We start from the raw sequence: 24809 nt of genomic DNA, 5'->3' as shown, positions 1-24809 counted from the left end.
TGAATAATGTAAGAAGTAATTTATATATTTTTGCAGGTTCCGATGCCCTTCGACCCTTGAGCATTGATGAAGATGATGAGCTTTTGCAATATGCTATCCAGCAATCCCTCATGGAAGCTGGAAGTGAAGAGGACCAGGTAAGGAGTCTCCAATTTTTATTGAAATCGTAGTTTGTTGGTTGTGTAAATGTGCAAATTTCTCAAAAAGAATAGACTTCATTTTCAACACATTTCAATGTTTAAAATGTGGTACATGGTAAATGTCAACTATAGATATAATATATTGTAGGGCTTGACAAATCCTAAGCTCCAGGTCAACATAGCAACCAAGCAGTTGACATTGACACTTGAAATTTTCTATGTTTGATCGCCAAATTGGAGTCTCTAAAGACAAGTCAAAATTTTTGTAACTAAGCATTTCCACCAACAGGAGCAAAAGATACTTGAGTCGTGGAAAAGCCTAAAAAATTATTTTGCGCATTTTTGTCAGAGAAGAAAATGCTTGTCTCCAATGAAATCTAGCTGACTCCTAATTTTCTTTTGATTTGTCAAGCCCTGATATACTAGATCTAACGTCTTATTGAACTTACTATACATAAGCATTGAGCTGGCTGTGACCATTGTAGAATAGATGCTTACAACACAATTCATTACATTTTCTGAGGTTCAGAGAGATGCAAAGAAATGGATTTTAATTACAAATATAAAATCAGAGGCTATTACAGGGGCAAATTGTTCAACAAGCTGGCTGGAAAAAATGATGAAAAAATGTAAAAAAATATGAAAAATAAATATAAAAACTAAATAATGAAAAAAGCCCTATAAAATATGGTTGTCATAGTTACATATATAAATACAGCAACCTAATGGCAATAAATCTGGAAAAAACTAAAATAAACTGCCCATGAAAAAAAAAAAAAGTTGCTATTCATTTTTAAGCCTGGGTAGCCTCTTGATTACTCCAACGCAACTTATAATTCCTCTTGAAGGTGTCTATCATAGGAGAATTAATAACAGCTGAATTTAAGTTATTTCATACATTTACGACCCTATTAGAAAAACTCCTTGTAATACAACCACCTGAAATTATCTTTAAATAACTGAAACTTGTGTCCTAGAGTCAAAGCAGTTAAATGACGGCATAACAATATTTCACAATCCATCCTATAGACCAGATTGTTTGAAGTGCAACCATGTCCTTTGGGAATTTTTTATTAATGTCCACAGCTTTATTCCTGGAGGGTAGAAAGTGTATTGAAATCATTAAAGATGGTACAGGCCTGCTAATAGAAAATGTATAGTATCGGCTCTTTTTTTTCAGAATACTTTCAAAGGATTGGACTCTGTGTCATTGGCTTTGCTCAGATATGAAAATCAAGTATAAAAAAAAAAAAAAAAAAGATTGTTTTAAAGAAGTTTAAAATTATATTTGTTTTTTATTTTTATATATTGAAAAAAGCATAAAATTGTGGTTCTCAAACTTTTCTCATTCGCGGCTCCCTTGCCCAATTCATGAACAAATGAGATGGCATGGGGGGGGGGAAGCCCTCAATTGCTTTTAAAACATGCCTCCTTCCTAATATGTGTACATTCATCTGTCTTAATGAAACCCCGAAACTTTTCTCCAACTCCCAACCCCAACTCGTCTGTAATCACCACAAAATTTGTTAATCGCTGCAGTACCCAATTGTCCGGAGAAAATATGTTGTAAAAATTTTGTATGTTTTTTTTTCTTTTTTGACACAAAATAAAGTGTTCCAGACTGCCACGAAGCTGGGCTGGAAGAGATCTCGGCAACAGGATAAGTCCAGTGGCAAAAAGTTCTGGCTTTCATTCATTCATTGCCCAATTCATGATTCACTTGTGGTTCCTAGAATAGTTAAATAGATATTTTCACCTGTAAAAGAATCACTTCAAAGCATAAATAGGCACACAAATCCAAATCTCCAGCTCTCGTCAACACTAACTTTGAGAAACACTAGCATAAGAATATATAAGACTTATGCAATGATAATGTTATTCTAATTAAATCTTTTCAAGTAATGTATAAAATGATTTAAAAACTCAATTTTGTGAATATTTCCTCTCAAGTATGATGTTCATCTAACAAAATTAAAAATTTAATTCAAACCACTGAATTATTTTAATATTTTCTTCAAAGTAAATGGAGGCGGCATTTTCAAATAAGTTTCTGTTGTGTGTATTCGATTTTTGCATTCACACAATGTTTCGATGCAAACCCTATTAAAGGGAGTTCCACTGTGCAACCAACTAGATTTATCACAACGTAATTTAAGTGTCATTTCCGTCTCAGCTAATTATGATAATCAGAATTTGTGCAAGTTGAGGTGTTATTGTAAATAGTGTTGTTATCACGACATGATTTTTTTTTAAATTTTTGTATTTAGGTAACAATATGGGAAGCTCTAAAAGCCCAAAAGCCTTCGTCCCCTGATGCTTCAGAAGAAGATCAGGCATTGCAAAAGTGAGCATCACAAATGTTTTTTCTAATGTAACTTATTTACATTTTAGGAAATGCCTACTGAGAGTGATCTTTCTTCCTTCATCAATCATTTTCTAATGCCTTCTATATGTTATGTAGGGAACATTTTTGCTATAGTTTATTATAATTAATTTTATAATTCATAAAATTATTATTTTTATAATTAACCAATTTTTTATCTTAATTTATATTAAACTTTTGATTCAAAAATTACCTGGAAAGTCAAGGAAATTTTTTTCTTCGAAAATGAGTATGAACCCTGTAGCTGCTAAATCTCACAAATTTCTACCCTATTAGCTCTGTAATCAATGGTAACCACTGCAGTAGAAGATGTGCGGTCTTCTATTATTCACTATCTTACAAGCACCTTTCATGCATGTATGCTACAGCATAGTTGCCAACTTTGGAAAATGAGAATTTTGGAGATTTTAATGGGAAACCAAATTACAAATATCATATATACAAATATATGAAAGGGATTTTTGATAGAAAAAGTATGGATTTTCAATTGATGAAAGTGGGGGGGGGGGGGAGTGAACTAAATATCCCTGTCAATAAAGATCTTAGTCCACATACAAGTTGTTTTTAAATGTTAACATTAAATTTAATGTTTTAAACAAAAATAATTAACAAATTTGAACTTTCTCAAAAAAACATCTAGCAAAAAATACATTTCTTAAATGCATCAAAAAAATGTTGAAATTGAAATCTAATGTCTAAGATAGAGCGAACGGGCAACTGAAGGGGGATTAAATTTTTTTATCTGGGTTAGATACAAGTCTCATCAGCTTCCTTTATGCAAATGTGGTGAGCAACACCACAGGTTGGAGCTGTGCCACAAAAGTTGACTCATGGATTTTTCCCCTTGGCAAAAATATGGTATTGTGCTAGAGCCCATAATAAGTATAAAAGTTGCTAATTATTGCCCATCAGTAGGTCAAATTATCTGTCATTAGTACACTCAAACGAACACAGATCTCCAACTGCTCCAAAAAACAGGGCAGATAGACTAATGCATCGGTTCTCAACCTTTTTTGACTTGTGGAGCCCTTTCTGGTATATAATGTCTATGGCAGAGCCTCGTAGCCATATTTTTTGTCTATTCATCAAAGTTTCTGATTTACTTTTATTGTTTGAAAACATTTGTAATTTTTTTTCAAATTAAGTTTTTTATATTTTCCTCGAGCGGCCATGGATCCCCTGGAGAGTTCACACGGAGCTCTAAGGGCTCTGCAGAGCACGGGTTGAGAACCGCTGGACTAATGTAGTCACGCAGGACGCAGGTCATCTCACCAATTCAACTGTAGAGAGAGCTGATACTGGCTCTTGGCAAATTTCTTTCTTTTCTCTAGCGAAACTGAAACATGTCTTTGTGGATTTGGTGCAGTGGCTTACAATTTTTTTTATTTATGTAATGTCATTTTTGGAAGTTGGGGGGGGGGGAACACAAGCAACATACTTTTCCCAGGTAAATTCATTGAAAATAATTTTCCCCTCAAAAATTACTTTTTTTGTAATCACTGTCAAAATTTAGAAACCTCTCTGAAAATTCAAGAGACTCGTCAACTATGCTACAGTATCATATTAAACATCAGAAACTAAAAATGTCTCATGTTTTCTTAAATTAATAAAATTATTTATTTCTTCTTATTGCAGAAGCTAAATGTGTAGTTTTTTCCTTCTTGTCTTTGTTGAAGCAGAGGCGTAGAAAAGAACTTGTGCTTGATATTAGCGATAGTGCAAACATTTAATGTCCTGTTTTTACTTTCAAAATTCTAATTTTCAATTCAAGTTTTTATCTTCGTAATGGATAGAATATCTTTTAGAGTATTTTTCAATCTTGTGCTTTCTTCACCCATTTATTAGTATTGACTTAGTTACCCCCCCCCCCAATTTAACTCTGCCTTAAATTTTTTTTCTCTTCCGCATCTTTCCTTTCCCTCTTTCCTAATTTGATTGTGAAGAGCCATACAAGAGAGCCTTTCCCAAGATGTCACCAGCACTACCAACAACCCACACTTCTCAATCCCAGATGTAGTCAGCGACCAAAGTGAAGAGAGTCAGTTGGAATTAGCTTTAAAACTTTCCCGCCAAGCGAGAGATAATGAGGAGCGACAGCTGAGGGAAGAAGAAGAAATGTTAGAAAAAGTCTTGCAACTATCACTTTCCGAACAGTAGAGTTCCAGCAGGTGTGTAGGAATGTAAGTGTGGACATTTTCCATATAATATGCAGCAGCATGTATGTCATTATAATTTGCTTTAGTGATAGTCCTTGTTTTATTCGACTGCACTGTTTCATACGGTGATGATGACGATGGCGTGAGAAGAAAAGTCGAAGTTTATGCATATTTTTGAATTCCTCTCCTAAACCGAGCTTAAGTTGTAAGACATCCAAAGTGAAAAAAATCGAAATTACAAATTCAGAATGAAAAATATGTTGTCTGTGATTTTTTCTCTTTTTTTTCAAATTTGAGAAAAACTAGAGTCTTTATTTGCATACATGCTAGTGGCCTATACCCACTGGTCTTCTGGATATGTTTTATTATGTGGAGAAGCTGAGCAGACATTTATTTTTACAAAAAGTGATACATGTATCATTTTTACAGCTACACCAAGCTTTTTAATAAGGACATATCAGCCAAAAACACCTTAATATACTATTTTGACACTAAAAAAATACAATTAATTTGTATGTAGTAGGTTTTTTATGATCATATGGTTGATAAGTAATATAACTGGACTTCATTTATTCTGGCTTGTAACAGATCCTGTCTATTTGTTGTCAAGTATGATTGATTAAATTATATTTGTTTTAAGATCCTTATATAATTCATTATCATTGCAACAGAGATAATTCTCTGCTGATACACCTAAATTCTCTCGAGTAAATTGCTGTTTATCATTTTGCTGCAACTTCTGTTCATATCTTGAAAGGAAAAATAATTGTGTTTGACTGAATGATGATTCGTGGCTGTTCTATGTATAGAAAGAACTTGATCATTTGAACTTTGATAACGGTAACTTCTGCATCATCCGTAAAAGCTTGGAAAAAACAGTTTTTGTTATTGTTGAGAAATTTATGATATTGATATGTGTAAAGGATGATTGATTTTGTTGAACCCTTAAACTTATCCACCCCCAAATCGCCTATAATAAGCAGTTGACAAGATATTGATGGTCTTGATAAAAAGAGATGCTTTTAGGGAAGTATATGATGAGGCGGGCCCCACACAATTGTGGAATAGAAAGGGGGTGAAATTTTTTTCTTCAAACATAAATTTTTCTAATTGTAAATCAAAGTGACATCCTCAACTACGGAAATGATAAAAAAAATCAATAAATCCCTATGTGACTCATGCAGTAAGAACAGTAACGCAAACCTGTGAGACAAAAAAAAGACCTGAAAGATGAGTATGTGATCTAAAAGTGGAAAAATACTGTATGTTTAAGCCTCATAGAACTCAATAAAAGTGTCAGTTAACAGAGTGTGTTTGTTAAGGAAAATAATTACATTGTAGAAGGAATTAGAGAAAATAATTCCTACTATGTAGGAGTCCTGCTTCTGGTGGTTCTAGATGGAAGTTAAATTTTTTGAATCAATGTGTATACTGAAACTCGTCTTAAGGTTCTTCATTCCTCAATAAATATATTTTAAGCCATGTATTTTCCTCTCTGAAATCAGTGGTTGAAGTGGTCCATGACAGGTTGCTGAAGGGCTCATGGGAGATAAGCTCCCATGAAAGACAAAGAAGGTATGGAGAAGAAGAAAGAAGAAGTAGATAAAAGAATAACAATGGAGCTATTGATTAAGACATAGTGCAGGGTGTCCTTTGTTCTCTTGGAGTTGGAGCAAAGGAATTGGTTAAGTGCTAATTCAAAAACACTGCCTTAAATAAAATTTAAAAAAAAAAAAATTTGCTGCGAGATCAAAAAACAAAGATGTTTTCACACGGTTAAAAAATTATTGAGAAACTAGTAGGCCTAAATAGGTTCACACATATTTCATGGGAATGAGAAAACGATATGGAGGCTCACATCAACAAGCCGAGGCTTGGTAGCTGTTTTTTTTCAAAAATGAAACTTTGGATTTAAAGATTCAATATATTAATGCATGCTCATTTTACTAGCAGAAATGTAGCATTCATAAAATGAGATGAATTGTTTCCTTATATTAAACACAGATATATTTCAGTCTTATAAAATGCTGTTCATTCACACAGTTACTATATTCCTGTGCTTAATCTGGTATGCCATAAAAAATTGAGAGACACTGGGTATTAAATTTGATTTTCCTTTTCTACTACTTTCATGTGCTAACTAAAGGTGAACAGTCAATTCTTGATAACTTGAATATCTGTTTAAGTGAAAGTTTTCTTTCTGTTCCAGAACCTTCAATATTGCTTTAGTGTTAAAATTTTTCCTGAAATCATAGTTGTTCCCTTTATGTCGAAGTTTTTTTGGTATGAGATGAATTTGAAAAAAATTTATTCATTTCCCCATTTAGGAATTAAAGGTGTGGCATAAATAAATATAAGAATTTTACCCCCCCCCCCCTTCTGCTCCAGTTTTTTCGATTAGCATGACCAGTGAACAATGAACTTGGTCATCTGTGCTTGCATATCTTTTATTGTATGTCTGGTCACGTTGAATCTCAATTTCACTTTCACCCAGTTGCAAGTAGATTCAGTGTTCAAACATCAACACAAATTTTGATTGTGCTTAAATTTTCCAAAAATTTTGAAGCAAAAAATATGTTTCAGATTCGAAAGAAAAAAACAGATTATCAAAAAAATGGAAAGAAATCCAAATCTGAAAAAAACAGTTTGAAGCAGAAAAGCAAAGCATCCCTTCGAATGCTGTATAAACAATCTTAACAAAAACAAGGACATTCATGCAAGGTTTTCTCTCCAAACATGAATGAAATGAGAAGGAATCAAAAATTTCAATGTTTTTTTTATAGAATTTCCCTCTTTATTCATAAGTTTACTTTTTACGAATATTGTATAGGGCTGGACAAATCCCAGGTGGCCATGGCAACTAGAAAATAGGAAAAGTAAAAAAAAACCATAAGAAAAATAAAAAGAAACATCATTTAGGACCGCTTTTCTTGAGCAAAATGCCATGCTTGGCTCCCGAGAAATCAGGCTGAATATTTTTTCGATATCAAGTCCTGTTATACATCTGTACTCATAATACATACGTCCAAGTGTTTTGTTTTTCAATATTCTCATTCAATAATCAGGCGTTAAAGAATAATTCATTCTTGCCAATTTCCTCATGTCCAGTAGGTTTTTTTTTTACTAATGCAATGTTCCTGTTAGTTAAAAGTGTTATTCTTATTGTGTTATTATGAAAAAACTTTTTTTTTTATTCTCTGAAATTGCAATTTCTTATAAGTTGAACTAATGATAACTCAAAGGTTTTCATCAACTGCTTCACATTTGACTTATCTAGATTTGGCTGTATTTTGTTTCTACTTCTTTGACATAATTTTTTAAAATAACAGTGGTAATTCCAGACAAAGCTCCTTTTTACGTTTATCTAGCAATTGCTAAAAGAATACTACATGAACCTTTCTGTATATCTTGGTCTAGTTATCCCTTGCATAAAATAAAATGATGGTAAAGAAGAGGAAAAAAACCGCAATCATAAATGTTATAATTTATGAAATTAGAGTTTGGTTTTTTGCTGGTACAAACTGAGCCCAAATTGTTCTTCTGAAATGTCAGAAGCAATCATGTTATAATTGTGTCAGAATATTTTCAATACATCATGCAATCATCTTGCAGTTTTTCTTAGTACATCGTGCAATCATCTTGCAGTTTTTCTTAGTGCATCATGCAGTAAATTGGAGAAAATTATATTATGCACCGTATCAGCAAAATGTGAAAAGAGACTTTTTATTTGAAATTGAGTTCTAAATTTTGTTGCTTTGCAAATAACTGATTCCTTGATACTCATGTCTATCTGGTATTTACTTTGTGCTTTTGTAAGACAGGGTGGTCATAAAATTATACCATAAGGCAAGTCCTGACAAATCCCATTTGCCAAGTCACTTTGAACACTAAAAAAATTTGTGTTGGTGTTTAAAAATAATAATTTACTTCATAGGGCTACCTGGAAGGATGTTTTTCCCAATATGGTTATGCATGTGTTCATGTCTTGTTCCTTCTATTTGGTTTTTGTTTTATCTTTTGAATGTTTTTTGTTTGGTTTTGCAAGTAAAAAAAATTTCTATGTGATTATTAAATTACAGTCCAAGGATAACTCAAAATTTCCAGAAATCACGTCAGTGTCTACTAAATTAGAAAAATCTTAGAGAGATTGAAGGAAAAAAAAAAGAACATTATTTTGGGTAATTTCTGTCAGTCAAGAAATGCTTAGCTCTTAAGAAATTTGGCAAGCGCCTAATTTTCTTTTTTTTATGTCAAGCCATGTTATAAGATAGAAATTTCATATTTTTTTACTTTATTTTTTCGTGGCCAGCTGTTTTTGCAAAAAAGAATAAATATATATAGTCACCTCCCCCCCCCTCATATTAGCGGGGGTTACGTTCCGGGGTGACCGTGAATAATGGAAACCATCAGTTTTTCTTGTATATCTCGTTTATTGAATATCATGGGAAAAGTAGAGTGATGGAGTGGTAGAAGGGAATGTAAAAGAGAGAGGGTACAGCGATTGTTGATGATGTTTTCTGAAAGAACATTATGATTTCTAGAGAGATAGATGGCTTTTTCTCAGCCCAAGAAAAATGTTTCCGGATATTATGATTTTTGTTTGCCATTTCTTCTTCATATCATCAAGTATGTTGGAGAATGTTGACAAGGCTTCCTCTACCAATTTTTCTACATGTGAAGAACGTACCATAGTGGGATCTATGCCCTGAAAATGATCTATTACTGATTTGAACTTGCAAAGCCCTTCCGCTATGCTACTCATGGTGAACTTGTTTTCAATCTTCATCTGGTACCCCTTCAGTTTCAGGAACAGTCAGCTGCATCAATTCCTCCTAGTCAATGCCTCTGAATTGCTATTGATTATCTGTTCGACTTCTTCTATATCCATATCATTGAACCCTTCTCCACCCACCTGTTTCACTAATGTGTCAATGCCTTTTATAATGTCTTCAGTTGGCGCTGTAGAAATGGTTGTGTCCTGGAGCTTACGTTGTGGCCAGAGGTTAATCCAACCAGAGTTGACTATTTCTCTCTTAAAAGCTGCTACGGCTCTAGTGATGACAGTAATTGTTAAAGGGAAGCTTAGAGGCTGAATGTAAACACAACTATTTATTTGTTAAACATGATAACGGTTAAACAACAGTGGTGAAGTGCTAGTACTGTTCACAGGTTTAAATATACAATCTCGATCGGTGACGTCACAAACAGTAGCGACATATGCGGAATGCTAATGAATACAAGGGTTATGTCAGATGGCGTTATAACACCCCTTCCCCTAAGATAGAACAAAGTCCTTAAAATGGCGAGGCAGAGTGACTGTCCGTCTAGGACGCTGACTCTGTATGGACGATTCTTCTAGCACAAATTTTCGGTTTCGTCATCAGTCTCGGACTGTCCTTTGGAACTACTTTCACTTGTGATTCTGCAACCGTTGGCTCAGGTGACTGCGATACTGGAAATTCGAATGGTTCTTTAATGTTAACTGTTGACTCAGGATTGTCAGGAAGTCGTTGCAACAATTGATCGACATGTCGGCGTACAACATCACCATTTTCAGTAACAGCCTTGTAGGACACTGGACCTGTTGGCTGGACTATGGTAGCGGAAAGCCACATTGAACCTTGACGATAGTTTCTAATGAAGACTGGATCATTTTCGCTGAAATATCGTGTACCACGATTGTCATTCTTCTGATAGAAATCCAGCTCCTGCTTTTCTCTCCTTTCGGCTGTTAGATCCGGATGAAGATTATCTAGAATAGTACGCAACCTCCTCCCCATCAACAATTCCGCTGGGCTGGCACAAGTTGTGGATGTTGGAGTACAATGCTGCTGCAACAAGAAATTTGCCAATCTTTTCCACCAGGAGCCATGTACAATTCGAAGTAAGGCATCTTTAACCGTTTGTACAGTTCTTTCAGCCTGCCCGTTAGCACATGGTCTTCTAGGAGCGATTAAGACTCTGCAAATCAGATTGCGTTCCAGGAACAAACGGTACTTCATTGAGATGAATTGACCTCCATTGTCGGAAACCATGACATCTGGTATACCATGGGTGGCAAACAAGTCTCTGAGAACATCAACCGTTGCACACGCAGATGTAGAACTCATGCGACGTACTTCGACCCACTTTGAGAAGGCATCAACGACCACCAGGAATTCTTGACCCTGGAATGGACCAGCAAAATCAATATGTAGGCGTGACCAAGGCTTACGCGGAACTTCCCATGGGTGCACTGGAGCCCTAGGAGGTGCATGACGTGTCTGTTTACACACTCGGCAGGATTTCACTTGACACTCAATGTCGGAATCAATGCATGGCCACCACACGTATGAACGTGCTAATGCCTTCATCCTTTCGATGCCAGGATGGGCAAGATGTAAGGCTTGTAAAACACGTGGTCTCCCGGACACCGGTATCACAACTCTGTTTCCCCATAATAGGCAATTTTTATGAGTTGATAATTCATTTCTTTTTGAAAAATATGTTTGAAATTTTGGGTCAGGCTTCTCTGAGGGCCAACCCCGCAAAACCCAATAAGAACCCTAGAAAGAATAGGATCACGTAGTGTAAGCCTAGAAATCTCCGTGGCACACAGAGGTGGGTCCTGTAATTCTTCAGTAAAGAAAACCTCCAAAGGCGGGGGTACCTCAAAATTTTCAATTTTTGCTGGAAGCCTACTCAATAAATCTGCATTTTGAATTTTTCTATTCGGCTTGTGTACTAATGTAAAATCATATGAATTTAAGATCAGGGACCATTGAAGCACACGTGGAGACAAAATTTCCCTTGTTGGCGTATTTTTAAGGAATATTCCCAACAATGGCTAGTGATCTGTCACGATAGTGAAGCTATGACCATAAATGAAATGGTGAAATTTTTTTATCCCAAAAATAATTGCCAATGCCTCTATCTATTTGTGCATAATTTCTCTCAGCAGATGTGAGAGTACGCGATGCAAAAGCTATAGGGGCCTCTATATCATGAACCCTTGCATTATCATGAACCTTCGTCCATTGCCGTGTTGCACCACTGTCCAAGAGCCTGTGCAATACTTCCGCTTTAGTAGATTTTCCCTCTGGAAAACTATTATAGAAATTTAGAATCCCCAAAAATGCTTGTAATTGAACCCTATCCCTGGGCACAGGAAAAGAATGAATAGCCTCAACCTTACTTTTTGATGGGTGGATGCCCTTTGTATCAGTGCGATACCCCAAAAACTCCAATTCGGGTACTCCAAAGAGACATTTTTCCTTGTTAGCCTTTAGGCCAGAATTCCTCAGGCGTCCTAGAACCTGTTCTAATTGGGTGGCTAATTGTTCGCGTGAATTTCCGCGGACAAGAACATTGTCAAAATACGGAACTCCATCTAAACCCAAAAATAAGTTTTCCATTAAGTTTTGAAAAATTCCCGGGGTCACATTTATTCCAAACTGAAGTCTATTGACCTTAAAAGCCCCTTTATGTGTTATAATAGTCTGGGCCTCGGCAGAAATATTATCAACTGGGAATTGCAAGTACGCTTGGGCTAAATCTATTTTAGCATAACAACCACCCCCTTTCAAATTACATAACAGGTGATTTACTGCAGGAATAGGGTAGGGGTGAGCATTCATTGCTCTGTTTAATGTGACTTTATAATCCCCACACAACCTCACATCACCAGAGGGCTTGATTATTGGAACCACTGCAGTTGACCATTTCGGATTTGAAATTTTCTCGATTATTCCCTCATAAAGGAGTCGGTTCAAGGCCACTTCGATCTTGGGTTTCATCGCCAATGGTACGCTACGAGTCTTACAACGTATGGGGGCAAAGTCTGGATTTATGGGCAAGGACACTGCATTACCCTTGTAGGAACCTAATTTACCATCAAAAACGTCGTTATAATTGTAAACTAGTCTATCAATTTCACTCATTAAAATTTTGTTTATCCCGGTTATAGCAATTCCCAGGGGCTCAAACCATGAATATCCTAATATGCTAGTACAATCATTTTCTGAAATTAAAAGTTCCAATTTTTTGTTGCAGGAATTATGCTCTACGTTTACCTCACAACTGCCCACAAGCAAGATTCCATTTTTAGAAAAATCTCGCAATTTAATTGAAGTTAGTTTAATTTCCCGTTTTTTGAAATGAAAATTTTTTTCGAATGTGCATTTAGATACAATCGAATAGTAGGACCCTGAATCTATTTCCATTTTTAATTTCTTGCCTTCAATAAAAACCTTCACATTTTGTTTAGAAGGGGAATTCAAATTCAAGGAATTAATATATTCCGGTTGTATCTCAATCTCGTTTGTGCGAGGTTGCTTTTTATCACGCTGTTTTCGGCACACCTTTTTTATATGGCCCCTTAATCCACAGGCATGGCACACTGAATTACTAAACTTGCATAATGAGCGATCATGATTTCCACCGCATCCAAAGCAAACAAATCCACTATTTTTTTAATTTTGAGAAACTACCTTGTTGTCCCTGGATTTCCCAGAACAACGCGAACGAGGATCGGGCTGCGGTGATTTACCAACCCTCCAATCGCGTACGAGATCAACAGAATCGAAATTTTCAGGACTCGATGAGGAAGTATTTTGTAGATGGATATGTTTAGACTGCGAGGCCGCGATCTCCGATGCCACAGCCATTGAAATCGCAGTTTCCAACGTGAGACCAGGTTCGGCTAATAGCCTCTTCTGAACCTCCCCATCTCTCATCCCACAAACTAGTTGATCCCGCAAGCGTTCAGCCAAAGAATGGCCGAAATTACAATCTTCCGCAAGCTTTCTCAGTTCGGTCACGTACGAGTTCACACCTTCATGCTTGCCCTGTACCCTTTTATGAAATTTAAATCGCCGGAATATCTCGGAGGACTTAGGACAGAAATGCTGCTGTATTAACTTTAGTAAGTCTCCAAACTTATATTCTGTAACATTTTTGGGCGAAACGAGGGTACGAATTATCAACAAAGTCTCTATTCCGCAAACTGCTAGAAGGGTTGCACGTCTTTTATTTTCATCGTTCCGAAAATTTTAACTGTTCCGCATATAATTCGAATGAACTCGTATTTGAAGTATCGAACTCCGAAATCAACCCTATAGTAGCCATGATCAATGAAGTCGCACGCAACCGAATGAGAGAGAGAGAGAGAGAGAAAGCAACAATGCACAAACGAGAACGGCATACATAAAACGCAAGGAAACCCTAAGTTTTCCTAAACAATCGGGGGAAAACAAGATTTAACTAAAATAACATACCCATGTACGATTCTCGGGAATAGAAACAGAGAAAGAACACCGGTGCCCGAAAAAGCACGGTTCATGACCATGACACGTGCACAGTCGATCACACACACCAGCTAATCCATACAAATATTCCGAGGCATTTTTCCGATGCGAAGAGTCACTATCCCTGCAGGTACCTTAACATCCTCGTCGCCAATGTTAAAGGGAGGCTTAGAGGCTGAATGTAAACACAACTATTTATTTGTTAAACATGATAACGGTTAAACAACAGTAGTGAAGTGCTAGTACTGTGCACAGGTTTATATACAATCTCGATCGGTGACGTCACAAACAGTAGCGACATATGCGGAATGCTAATGAATACAAGGGTTACGTCAGATGGCGTCATAACAGTAATGGCATTAGCAATAGTGTAATTCTTCCATACCTTCAAGACATTTTCTACATTTGTATCTTCTATTGCATGCACAATCATCTACAGTGAATGACATGTATAGTGGGCCTTGAATGCTTGCATTACCTCCCTGATCAAGGGGCTGAATGATAGATGGTGTACCATCAGCTTTGAACGCATTGACATCTGGGTGTCCTGGAGCATTATCCAGTATCAAAAGAACTTTGAATGACATGGCTTCACTCTCAAGGTACCTCCTGATTTCCGGAACAAAACACCATTTAAACTAATCCAGGAAAAATGTTTTCATAGTCCAAGCCTTTTTATTGTTCATCCAAAGTACTGGGAGCTTTGACTTACCCTTTTCCTTCAATGCTCTCGGATTTACAGATTTGAAAATGACAGATTTTATCATTTACCCATATGCATTTGTACAAAACAACATTGTCTATCTTTACTTTCCTTAAAACCAGAGGGTCACTTTTCTTCTTGTGTGATAAATGCTGTTTGCAGCATTTTCTTCCAAAATAATGCAATTTCATTAGTGTTAAACACCTGCCAAGGTGCCTTCTCTTCAATAATTTTCTACAGAGTCTTTGGAAATTTTCTAGCTGCCTCATGGTCGGTGAGGCTTGATTGCCACTGACTTTTGCATTGCATTATACGAATTGTTTCTTAAACCTATGAAACCAACCTTTACTTGCATAAAATTCAGATGAAATACAGTCAAACCTCATTAGTGCGTCACCCGGTTAACACGTCACTCCGCTTACCGGATCATTTTTTGGAAGTCCCAATTACCCTCAGGCAGGAATTGGCACAGCTATGGCTTATTCCGTTTAATGAGTCACTCTGCTTATCAAGTCATATTTTTGCTCTCCCAAGAGTAACTCATTAACGAGGTTCGACTGTACAACCCTTTTCTTTATAGAAAAGTAAAATTTTTTTGTCCTTTTCCGTTATCAATCAATAGATTTATCAATATATCTAATTTTTCTTGTAAAATTTTCATTTTTTTTGTCTTTTCAAAGCATCATCAGTATCACTAGAAAAACGAACCATCCTAAACACATACAACTTAAATTTTGTAAACAAAACATATGAATGACGATTGCTGAGTGTTGCCAAAAAAAAAAAAAAAAAGTGAATACAAAAACTGCAAATATGGGGGCCGACTGTATACATTTATTCTATATCAATATTAATGCTCAAATTTATTTGCATATATTAATGATTTGAACTTCTGCATTTGAAACTAAAGCTGCTATAGTGGTTGCGATAAATTGGTATTTTTCTTTTTCAAAACGTGTTGAATCAAGTTGATCTTTGAGCTTTAACTATTTCTCTGGAGCATTACTATATGTTGGAGGCCTATCAGCAAATCTCAGCACCCACATGGCAAATTCAATAGTGGTCTTGTGAAAATATCTTTACAACTCAAGTAATTTGACATTTTTGAAAATTTAGTTGGAAACATGATTTTTCAGGTGAAATAAGCTCAAATTTACAAAAAAAAAAAAAAAAAAAACCCATACTTTTTCATGCATTGCATTATAATCAGTCACTGAAAAGGCTTCTTAGTTTTCAATGAATGACCACCCTATTTAGAGTTTCATTGGCCTTAGCAGAATTGATTATTTTTCGAAATGTGCCTTTTTCTGCCTGTTCAATGCCAATGCTTGTAAAGCTCGTTTTTACTTTTCTAATTATTTTTCTATATATGACGTCATTGCTTATGAAGCAATATACATGAAATAAGCTGGAGCAGCATAGTGAATTCGGGGAGAATGGGGAGAGGGGTCTGGCCAGCAAAAATTTGGGTCCATTTTTCAGACCCTTCACACTAACGAAACCATAAACTTGAAAATTCATTTCGTTTTTGCAAAATTAAGTAGATTGTTTCGCTTCCTACAAAATTACTGATTTTTCACAAAAACAGGCCTTTATAAAAAAAAGTCTGGACTGACACCTGTAATCTTTATCCTTGTTGTTTATTTCTGAGCTGTGTATTCAAATTTTTTTTTACCCTAAAAAATCAGTTTGTTAATCATTTTCAGTATTTTATAAATGAATCACACTCTTAATCTTTTTTCAAAACTACCCTTGTCAATGTAAATAAATTGATCATAACACGCGTTAAATTCTCGTTTTTCTTTTGAAACGAAATCTAATTTTAAGTGTGAATGTGTAATAACTCGGATCTTTCAACTGTATGATATACATAATCAAGTTTTAAAATGTACAGCTGAGATTCCATATAATTTTGTACTTTTCTACTCGTTTTTGAATACAATGTGTACCGAATGCAAAGTTATAGTTGTTACGTCACCTTGTTATGTACTTTTATTTCCTCCCCCAATCATTATAGGTTCATAAAGATTTTAGAGATATTATTTATACACTGAAATATTTTTCGATTTTTTTTTTCTATTATTTATTTTAATCTGTATATAAGTATACTTAGTTCCTGTGAAATGTGTATTTGTGTGTGTATTGGAAGCTTTCTTTTTTCTATTCTTTCTGGTGGGCGAATATAGGTCATAGGGTTCCCGTTGCCATTCACAGTTGTGTCAAATCATGACAAAAGATTTTACCTTTGTTGAGAGAATAAAATACCCAATTCTCTTAATAATGCATATTTTGTCAAACAGTTGATAAGGCTAGTTGAAGTTTTGTTTTTGTCTGATTAGCCAAATTGCTAAATTATTAATAAGTCAGCGGGAATCCTGGGTCATAGTCATTGATAAATTGTTGACATTATTATTGTGATGATTAATTGAATGTATTGGAGCCGTAGAAAAAATATTTAATGTTAGTTTCGCTAGCAGAAGCTGCACCATTTGCTGAAAATATTCACAACAAAATGTAATCTGTATGTTGTGCTACTTCATCATAATCTTTCGATATTTTTGGAAATTTTTCTATTCTGTTTAATTAGAACTTTATATCGGTAATTTTTTCCACTCTTGTCTTTGCCATCAGTGACAAATTTTTTTACATTTTAATTCTATTTAGAATCAAGATTTCCAAAAAATTAGAGCCCAATGTTGTTCAGTTTTTTTAAGGGTGCAAGGAGCAAAAATGTGTTTTAATGTATCGTAATTTGCTGCATATAATCTGTAAAATTTGCTTCTCCGAATGAGGGAAAAATTAATCTTATAATCTGAGTATGCAAACTTCGGATTGTTACCTTCATTGCCAATAACGAAGTCTTGAGGAATAAGAAAGGGTTGTTGGTCTCAGAGGCATTTTTTTTAGAAAAACACCAATTCTTCCATTCAATTGCATTTATACGCCACCTGTTACCCATTTAAAATATATATTTTTAAAAAAAATTTTAGTTAAACTTGTCAGGAAGAAAAGCTACTGATAATATGTAACAGTCCACATTAAAATTTTTTAATGTATAAATTGCAGATTATATGCATGAAATTACAGCACTCTAGAAAAAATTATTTTTTCGACTCACATTACCTGCACTAAATACAAATTCAGGCATTATCAGACAGTGATATCATTGCACCGTGTTGACTGTTGATTAATGCTTCTCTCAAATTCAGCATTTTTTAAATTTACATTTTAAAATTACATTATGCACTGAAAATTACATTCAGCATTTTTTAGTGGCCCAGAGTGATACACTTAAATGATATATTCTTATTGTTCACTTCCTCATAATTATATGAGGGGTTCCAATAAATAAAACAAATTTTTTGTCCATAAAATGTTGGCTTCTTTGCAAATTTATGATGAGAAATACTTTGTAATAACAAGAAGCATGCGGAATAGCCACAACAGAGCATAAGCACAGAGTTCACACACATACCATACATTATAGTAGTACTCACATCTCTTAATTCGATTGTTAAATTGTTATGAAATGTTATTTCCATATTCTTATGAAATGCCAAACTTTTATGAAAAATTCACAAGTTCATTATTTAACAGGTTAAGATATTCTTATTTTAGACACCATGCTGTTAACCTCGAAATTTGTTTTTATGTTAGTATATTAGATAAGAAAAACAACGGTCAAAACATTGAGATCAACATTCAAGTTTTTTTATGAGGTGAAAGTGTGGAGAATTTTTTAAATCTTTATTAGGGCAGTTTTTCTCTCAAACTGAGTATTTAAGTAAGCGTAGGGTAGCCTGAGTTTGGCGATTGGTATTATCTTATTTTCAAGAGTGTTGCATATATAGTGGAACTTCAATTTGCGAGCATAATTTGCTCTGTAAATATGCTTATAGTTCAAAACACTGTTATGTCAAAGCAGAGTTTCTCATAAGAAATCGTTAAAACTCAAATTATTCATTCCACAACAGTCTCGATCGCACCTACCCATGATTATTTTCAAAGATAAAATACAGGTCAATTTATGTTTTGTACAAGTTTTTATTTTTATAATCTAGGCTCGAGTATTTCTGTAATGATACCAAAGAGCAGAGGCTTCACTTTGAAATCCCTGCTTGCATCAACACTCACCAACAGGGTGAGACAGTCTTTCACATGCTTGAGCCATAAATGCCACTTCCGTACTCAGTGGCACCTTAATTAAGGGTCCTCGAGTCAAACAAGGGCCCCTAGACTATTGAAGGTATTCGTTTATATTCATTTGATATATTTTTTTAAAATTGAGTCTTTCATTAAAATAATAAAAGGAGCTCTGAAAATTACTTGGGCCTGGCTCATAAAATCGCTAAGATGGCCCCTGCCCATATAGTGAGAAAAATAGAAGTGTCTGCTTAGCTGTAATCACATGGCGCTTAAATAACTGACAATAAGAATATATAAAAGCTATTATAGCCGAAGTTAGGGGTCTTCAACCCATTTCTCTCCGAGGTTTTTTGCCATGGCCTGCCGACCATTTTGATAAAATACCTACTTAACATTTTTAAAAAATGATTAAATTATAAAAAATATTTTATAAAGAGCGCTGGCCACTATAGTTGCTGGTGGGGGGGCGGCGGCTAAGGTTATTTGAGCCCCCTCAATAAATTTTGATGGGGGCTGAGCCTTCCCCCCAGTAATTCATCTATATACAATGCAATATACCGTATATATATGTGGGATGATTTTCAGCCCTTTTCAATGCTTTCTTCATGGCAGCATCTCTGCTGGCCACTGAAATCTGTATTGCTGTATTTAGAACTATGAGATACACTTTCTGGATTCAATAGTAATGCTGTGAATTTCATACATTAAAAGGGCCGTCTTAACGAATTTAGGGGGGACCCGTAGCGAAAATATTTTTTGAGACGAGATTCTCCATATATAGTATTTCGAGAGGCAAAATTTGACATCCGAAAGATAAAAATAATTACAGAATTTATAAAAATGCTGAAAAAAATTAATGAAAAATAATTTTAAAATTTAAAAAATTTCATAATTGATGGAAATTTATAATTAAGGGTAAAAATAGTTACATAATTACTGAAAGAAATAATTTCAGAATTATTGAGAGGAATTTCAGAATTTTGAAAAATAATTAAGAATTGGTGGAAGAGATAAATAATTTTATAGTTGAGATGGAAGAAAAAATAATTTTAGAATTATCAGGAAGAATCTCAGAATTTTCAAAGTTTATTTCCACATAAAAATGTAAATCTAATGAAAGAAATGATTTCAGAGTAAATAAAAGCATTCAATTATTTGGGGGGGGGGGCCTGTTTAATAATAGGAAATACCATGGGGTATGACTTGGTGGCCGCAGGCTTCATGGAAAGTTTTGATTTGGCCTGAAAGGGGTTGAGAAGAGATCCCTAAAAGTCATAGGAGGCTTTGGTATAAGTAATACTTGTATTGTGATATATTGCTATTTTGTTTATCAAGTCAAAATTTATTATAAAATTTTTCTCGCTTTGCAAAACATTCATTAATCGAGTTACCTGCGATCTGAAGTTCCACTGTATGTAGAGTTTGGGAATTCCTGCTTTAGTGTATCATATTTGCCCTATAACAATGTGGAAACATCTGTGCTGTGATTTGTTAATTGCCATCATTTTATCTATCACATATTTTGCATGTGTAAGATGTTACAGATTTTTTTCAAATAATTTTAATCTGAAATACAAAATGTGGATATTTCTTTGATATTGTACATGTGTGTATGGCATTATTAATGGTTGTCGAGATGCTCACTTTTATGAACAGATGGTGTGCTTAGCATTAATTTTCTTGATTATAATTGAATTACTAAAAGATTTCTGAAAGCAGTCATGCTTTTTGCAACCAAATTTTACTTATAAGCTTTATTTCTTAGCATTAGTTTTTCTTCCCCCATGGGTTTCTGTCTCTGCCCCCGCCCAACCACCTCTCATGGATTCCCGTCCAATTGATTTTCACCCAGGGCCACAAAGGTTGAGAACCACTGGTTTAAAAAGTCTGCTTTGAGATTGAATCAACCCTGTTTTTTAATGCAGCTGACTTATATAAAATGAGGATCAAAATGAATATTGAATCAATTTTTTTGTCAATGTAGGACCCATGACCATGGATAACAGAGGAAATCCCCCATTTGTATGAAAATAGTTTTATATGACAGGTATGAGAGACTGTGGAGATTTCATGAAACTTGCCAAAAAATATATGATAAAAATCTTTTGACTTCATTAACCTGCAAGAATAGTTGGAGAAATGCTTCTCTCAAAATGGCAGGGTAAAAAACTTTTTTGTCTATTGGCTGACTAGGGAGACCGGCTAGTGCTTTAGCCTTGGATGGTGAGTCCATTTTACCATCTGGGAGAGATGTCTTCACACACACTTGCCCCCCCAGACTGAGGTGTGGTCAAGTTACCGGGGACTCCGCAAGGATGTAGACAAGCCAATTTTTGATTGAGGGTGGTGTAGCGTCTATCTATCTCGACCCCAACTTTTAAGAACAAACAAAAAAAAAAACATTGACTTTTATAGTAGATGGGGTGTCAAAATTATGTTTGCCCCCCCCCCCCATCCTGAGTTTTGTCCCTCCCTTGTGTCAATAACAATAACTTTTTATTGCGGAGCATCATCTGTTCTCAAAAATCACCCCAACAATGTTTCACAATTTATTAGAATTTACGTGCAGCTTCATTGACATTGTTGTTTTTTTTAGTGTTGATCCTGTTTCAGATGTATCGTTAAGGTCTTGAACCATGTATAAAAAATATATTGTTACCCTAGATATGTTTTTATCCTGTTATCCAAAAACAAATTATATTTTGGACTTCCAATGTATGTTTTTTCCCCTCTTCAAATATTTGAACATTGCCCAATATTTGTATGGAAATTTTATGGTACGGATAATGTTTTGTACATATTTTATTTTTTTCTTTCCCAAATAGTCATTTTTTATTTATCCAGAAGAAAATTTGAATGTGATGCTGATAAAATATTATATGTATAAATATATTGTCACGTGTGTGTTCGCTGCGTGAAAGCTTGTTTTAGAAAATTTTTCTACCTGAAGTTCTGCATGTGATTTATAAATTGGATCATGAGAACAGATTCTTTTTGTTACATTTATGGTTTTGGATACGCTTCTGTAAAGATATAGGATATTAATAAAATGCATGAAATTTCTTTGCATTCGTCTTTGGGGTCAACAATCTGGTCCCATCTTCTTAGTTCTACGCGTACAGAAGGGGTTCTTGTAGGGCTGCTGGTGACAAAATTCTTACTCGTATTTTGTAGCACTGACTTGAGCATCCCTAGAATTATTTCAGATACACCCTCTACGATCCAATAATCGCACTAAAGATCAAACCGATTCTCAAGAAGTTCAACCTAACAATCATAGATGTGTTTACTAAAAACTTAAGTTTCAAGCCCCTTAAAGATGCTATATCACAGAATGAAAAAATGGGAATTTTTATTACATTCCATGTGTTGATTGCCCTCTTGGTTATATAGGACAGACTAGGAGACCTATAAAAGCAAGATTAAATTAGCACACTCGCTGTGTTAAGAATCACGAATGCGAAAAATCAACTATCGCCGCTCACTGTTGGCAAGAGGGCCATAGATTTAAATTTCAGGAAGTGAAAGTTCTTCATGAAGTAAAGTCCACAGCTGATCTAAACTTCTATGAATACATACATATTCGAGCCTTCAAAAATATACTAATAAACGACAATAAAAATTAACATCATAGGTCGATGCCATGGCATAGATTCATTACAAGGGAATTCTAAGAAAATTTGAATAGACCAATTTGGTAGCTCCATTTCGGAAACAACCAATCAGGACACTGCATTAGTCTTACACATAGGCTCTCAACTTTATTCTGACCATGACGCTTGAAGTGAACAAATGTAGTTTTTCCCGCTGAACAACCGAGTCAAGATTTAGTATCCAGCCGAACTGGGATCTTTGGTCAGCATGAGTAGTGTTATATGTTCTTCCTCTGAAGCCTTATTTGTTGGTGATTTCTTAGTAAGAAATTTTACGACTGGCAAAAGAGTTGGATTTACCAGGTGCAAAGGCAAAATTGTGCTACTGTCTACGTACGGGTAACATGTTTAATTTAGAGATTGTCATATTGGAAAGGGAAATTTGCCCATTATTTAGCAGCGATGATAGAAGATTTTCAGCATATCTTGTTTATGAGATATCGTAGTGGCTGACAAAGAATTGTGTGAATAAACAAGTGGCTAACCATCTATTGTAGCAATTTCTCAAGGCTTAGTTAAGGAAAATTGCAAAAACCAGAACAAAATTTCCCTACCTTTAATCCTTCAAAGGGATTGACTCCAAATTCAGTCTCATCTGATAAACCATTGCTCACCCACTAACGATTTCGATTTAACTTTCTTCTGTTCCTTTAAAATACAATCAAACTCAGTTATAATGGCATTGGTTGTAATAACACCTTTTATAGCATCAATACTTGGCCGTCTGGGCTAATGCCCCCCCCCCCATACTGAATAATGTTAATGAAAATGCCACAAACTCAGATATAAGTACACATTTTTCATCATTTTATAGCATGGGAAAATTGATTTTTTAAAAAGTTTGACACTTTGACATGCTAATTAATATGGCCTGTATTCCTAAAATAAATTGAGGAGCCAAAAAAACTGGTACAGGCATTCATATGCAAATAAAGAGATATGGAACCAATCGGAGTACGGCGCTGCTGTCGGCAACGCCTATATAACACAACAAGTGTCTGGCATAGTTGTTAGATCGGTTACTGCTGCTACAATGGCAGGTTATCGAGATTTAAGTGAGTTTGAACGTGGTGTTATAGTCAGCGCACGAGAGATGGGACATAGCATCTCTGAGGTAGCGATGAAATTTGGGTTTTCACGTAACGACCATTTCACGAGTGTACCGTGAATATCGGGAATCCAGTAAAAAATTTAATCTACGACATCGCTGTGGCCGGAAAAAGATCATGCAAGAACGGGACCAACGACGACTGACGAGAATCATTAAACGTGACAGACGTGCAACCCTTCCGCAAATTGCTGCCGATTTCAATGCTGGGCCATCAACAAGTGTCAGCGTGCAAACCATTCAACGAAACATCATTGATATGGGCTTTCGGAGCCGAAGGCCCACTCGTGTACCCTTGATGACTGCACGACACAAAGCTTTACGCCTCGCCTGGGCCCGACAACACCGACATTGGACTGTTGAGGACTGGAAACACATTGCCTGGTCTGACGAGTCTCGGTTCCAATTGCTTCGAGCTGATGGACATGTACGGATATGGAGATAACCTCATGAATCCATGGACCCTACATGTCAACAGGGGACTGTTCAAGCTGGTGGAGGCTCTGTGATGGTATGGGGCGTGTGCAGTTGGCGTGATATGGGACCCCTGATACCTCTAGATACGACTCTGACAGGTACGTAAACATCCTGTCTGATCACCTGCACCCATTCACGGACTTGGAAAATTTCAGCAGGACAATGCGACACCCCACACGTCCAGAATTGCGACAAAGTGGCTCCAGGAACACTGTTCTGACTTTAGACACTTCCGCTGGCCACCTAAATCCCCAGACATGAACATTATTGAACATATCTGGGATGCCTTGCAACGTGCTGTTCAGAAGAGATCTCCACCTCCCTCTTACTCCTACGGATTCATGGTGTCAATTACCTCCAGCACTACTTCAGACATTAGTCGAGTCCATGCCACGTCATGTTGCGGCACGTCTACGGGCTCACTGGGGCTCTACACGATATTAGGCAGGAACCAGTTTTTTTGGCTCTTCAGTGTATATCTATTCTATAATATGAAATCGTAATCTTGAAAAGGGCCTGTTTCTATGCAATGGAAATCAGTTAAGTTTTTCTGTTATGGAAATCGGTAATGATTTTGGGTGAAGTTTTCATTTAACTCTTGAATATATCGAAAACTATTTGACCCATCGGGACCAAATTATCTGTATGTACTGAGAGGCATGGCCCCACATTCTGCAGCAGGGCCTCTAGGCTGGGATAGTTGGCGGGCCCCAAAACCATCATTTTCACAGGCCCAATCTATGGTTAATTTATAGTGTG

The 24809-nt window shown here is 35.6% G+C and overlaps 1 protein-coding gene across 1 annotated transcript in view; it reads left to right on the top strand.

The window, feature by feature from the left end:
* Window positions 1-6403, top strand: part of LOC149086295 (ankyrin repeat domain-containing protein 13D) — a 97180-nt gene extending 90777 nt beyond the window's left edge. The window contains exons 13-15 of the mRNA XM_089232318.1: window positions 37-137; window positions 2408-2484; window positions 4467-6403. Coding sequence (XP_089088444.1) covers window positions 37-137; window positions 2408-2484; window positions 4467-4680 — 392 coding nt within the window. The 3' untranslated portion in view covers window positions 4681-6403. The remainder of the gene's footprint in view (window positions 1-36; window positions 138-2407; window positions 2485-4466) is intronic.
* The last annotated feature ends 18406 nt before the right edge of the window (window positions 6404-24809 follow it).

This window comes from Pholcus phalangioides, unplaced genomic scaffold, assembly GCF_987345545.1.
Source record: "Pholcus phalangioides strain wild (caught in Gottingen) unplaced genomic scaffold, Ppha-v1.0 ptg000005l_1, whole genome shotgun sequence".
NCBI lineage: Eukaryota > Metazoa > Arthropoda > Arachnida > Araneae > Pholcidae > Pholcus > Pholcus phalangioides.
This window is presented reverse-complemented; position numbering and strand designations above follow the sequence as displayed.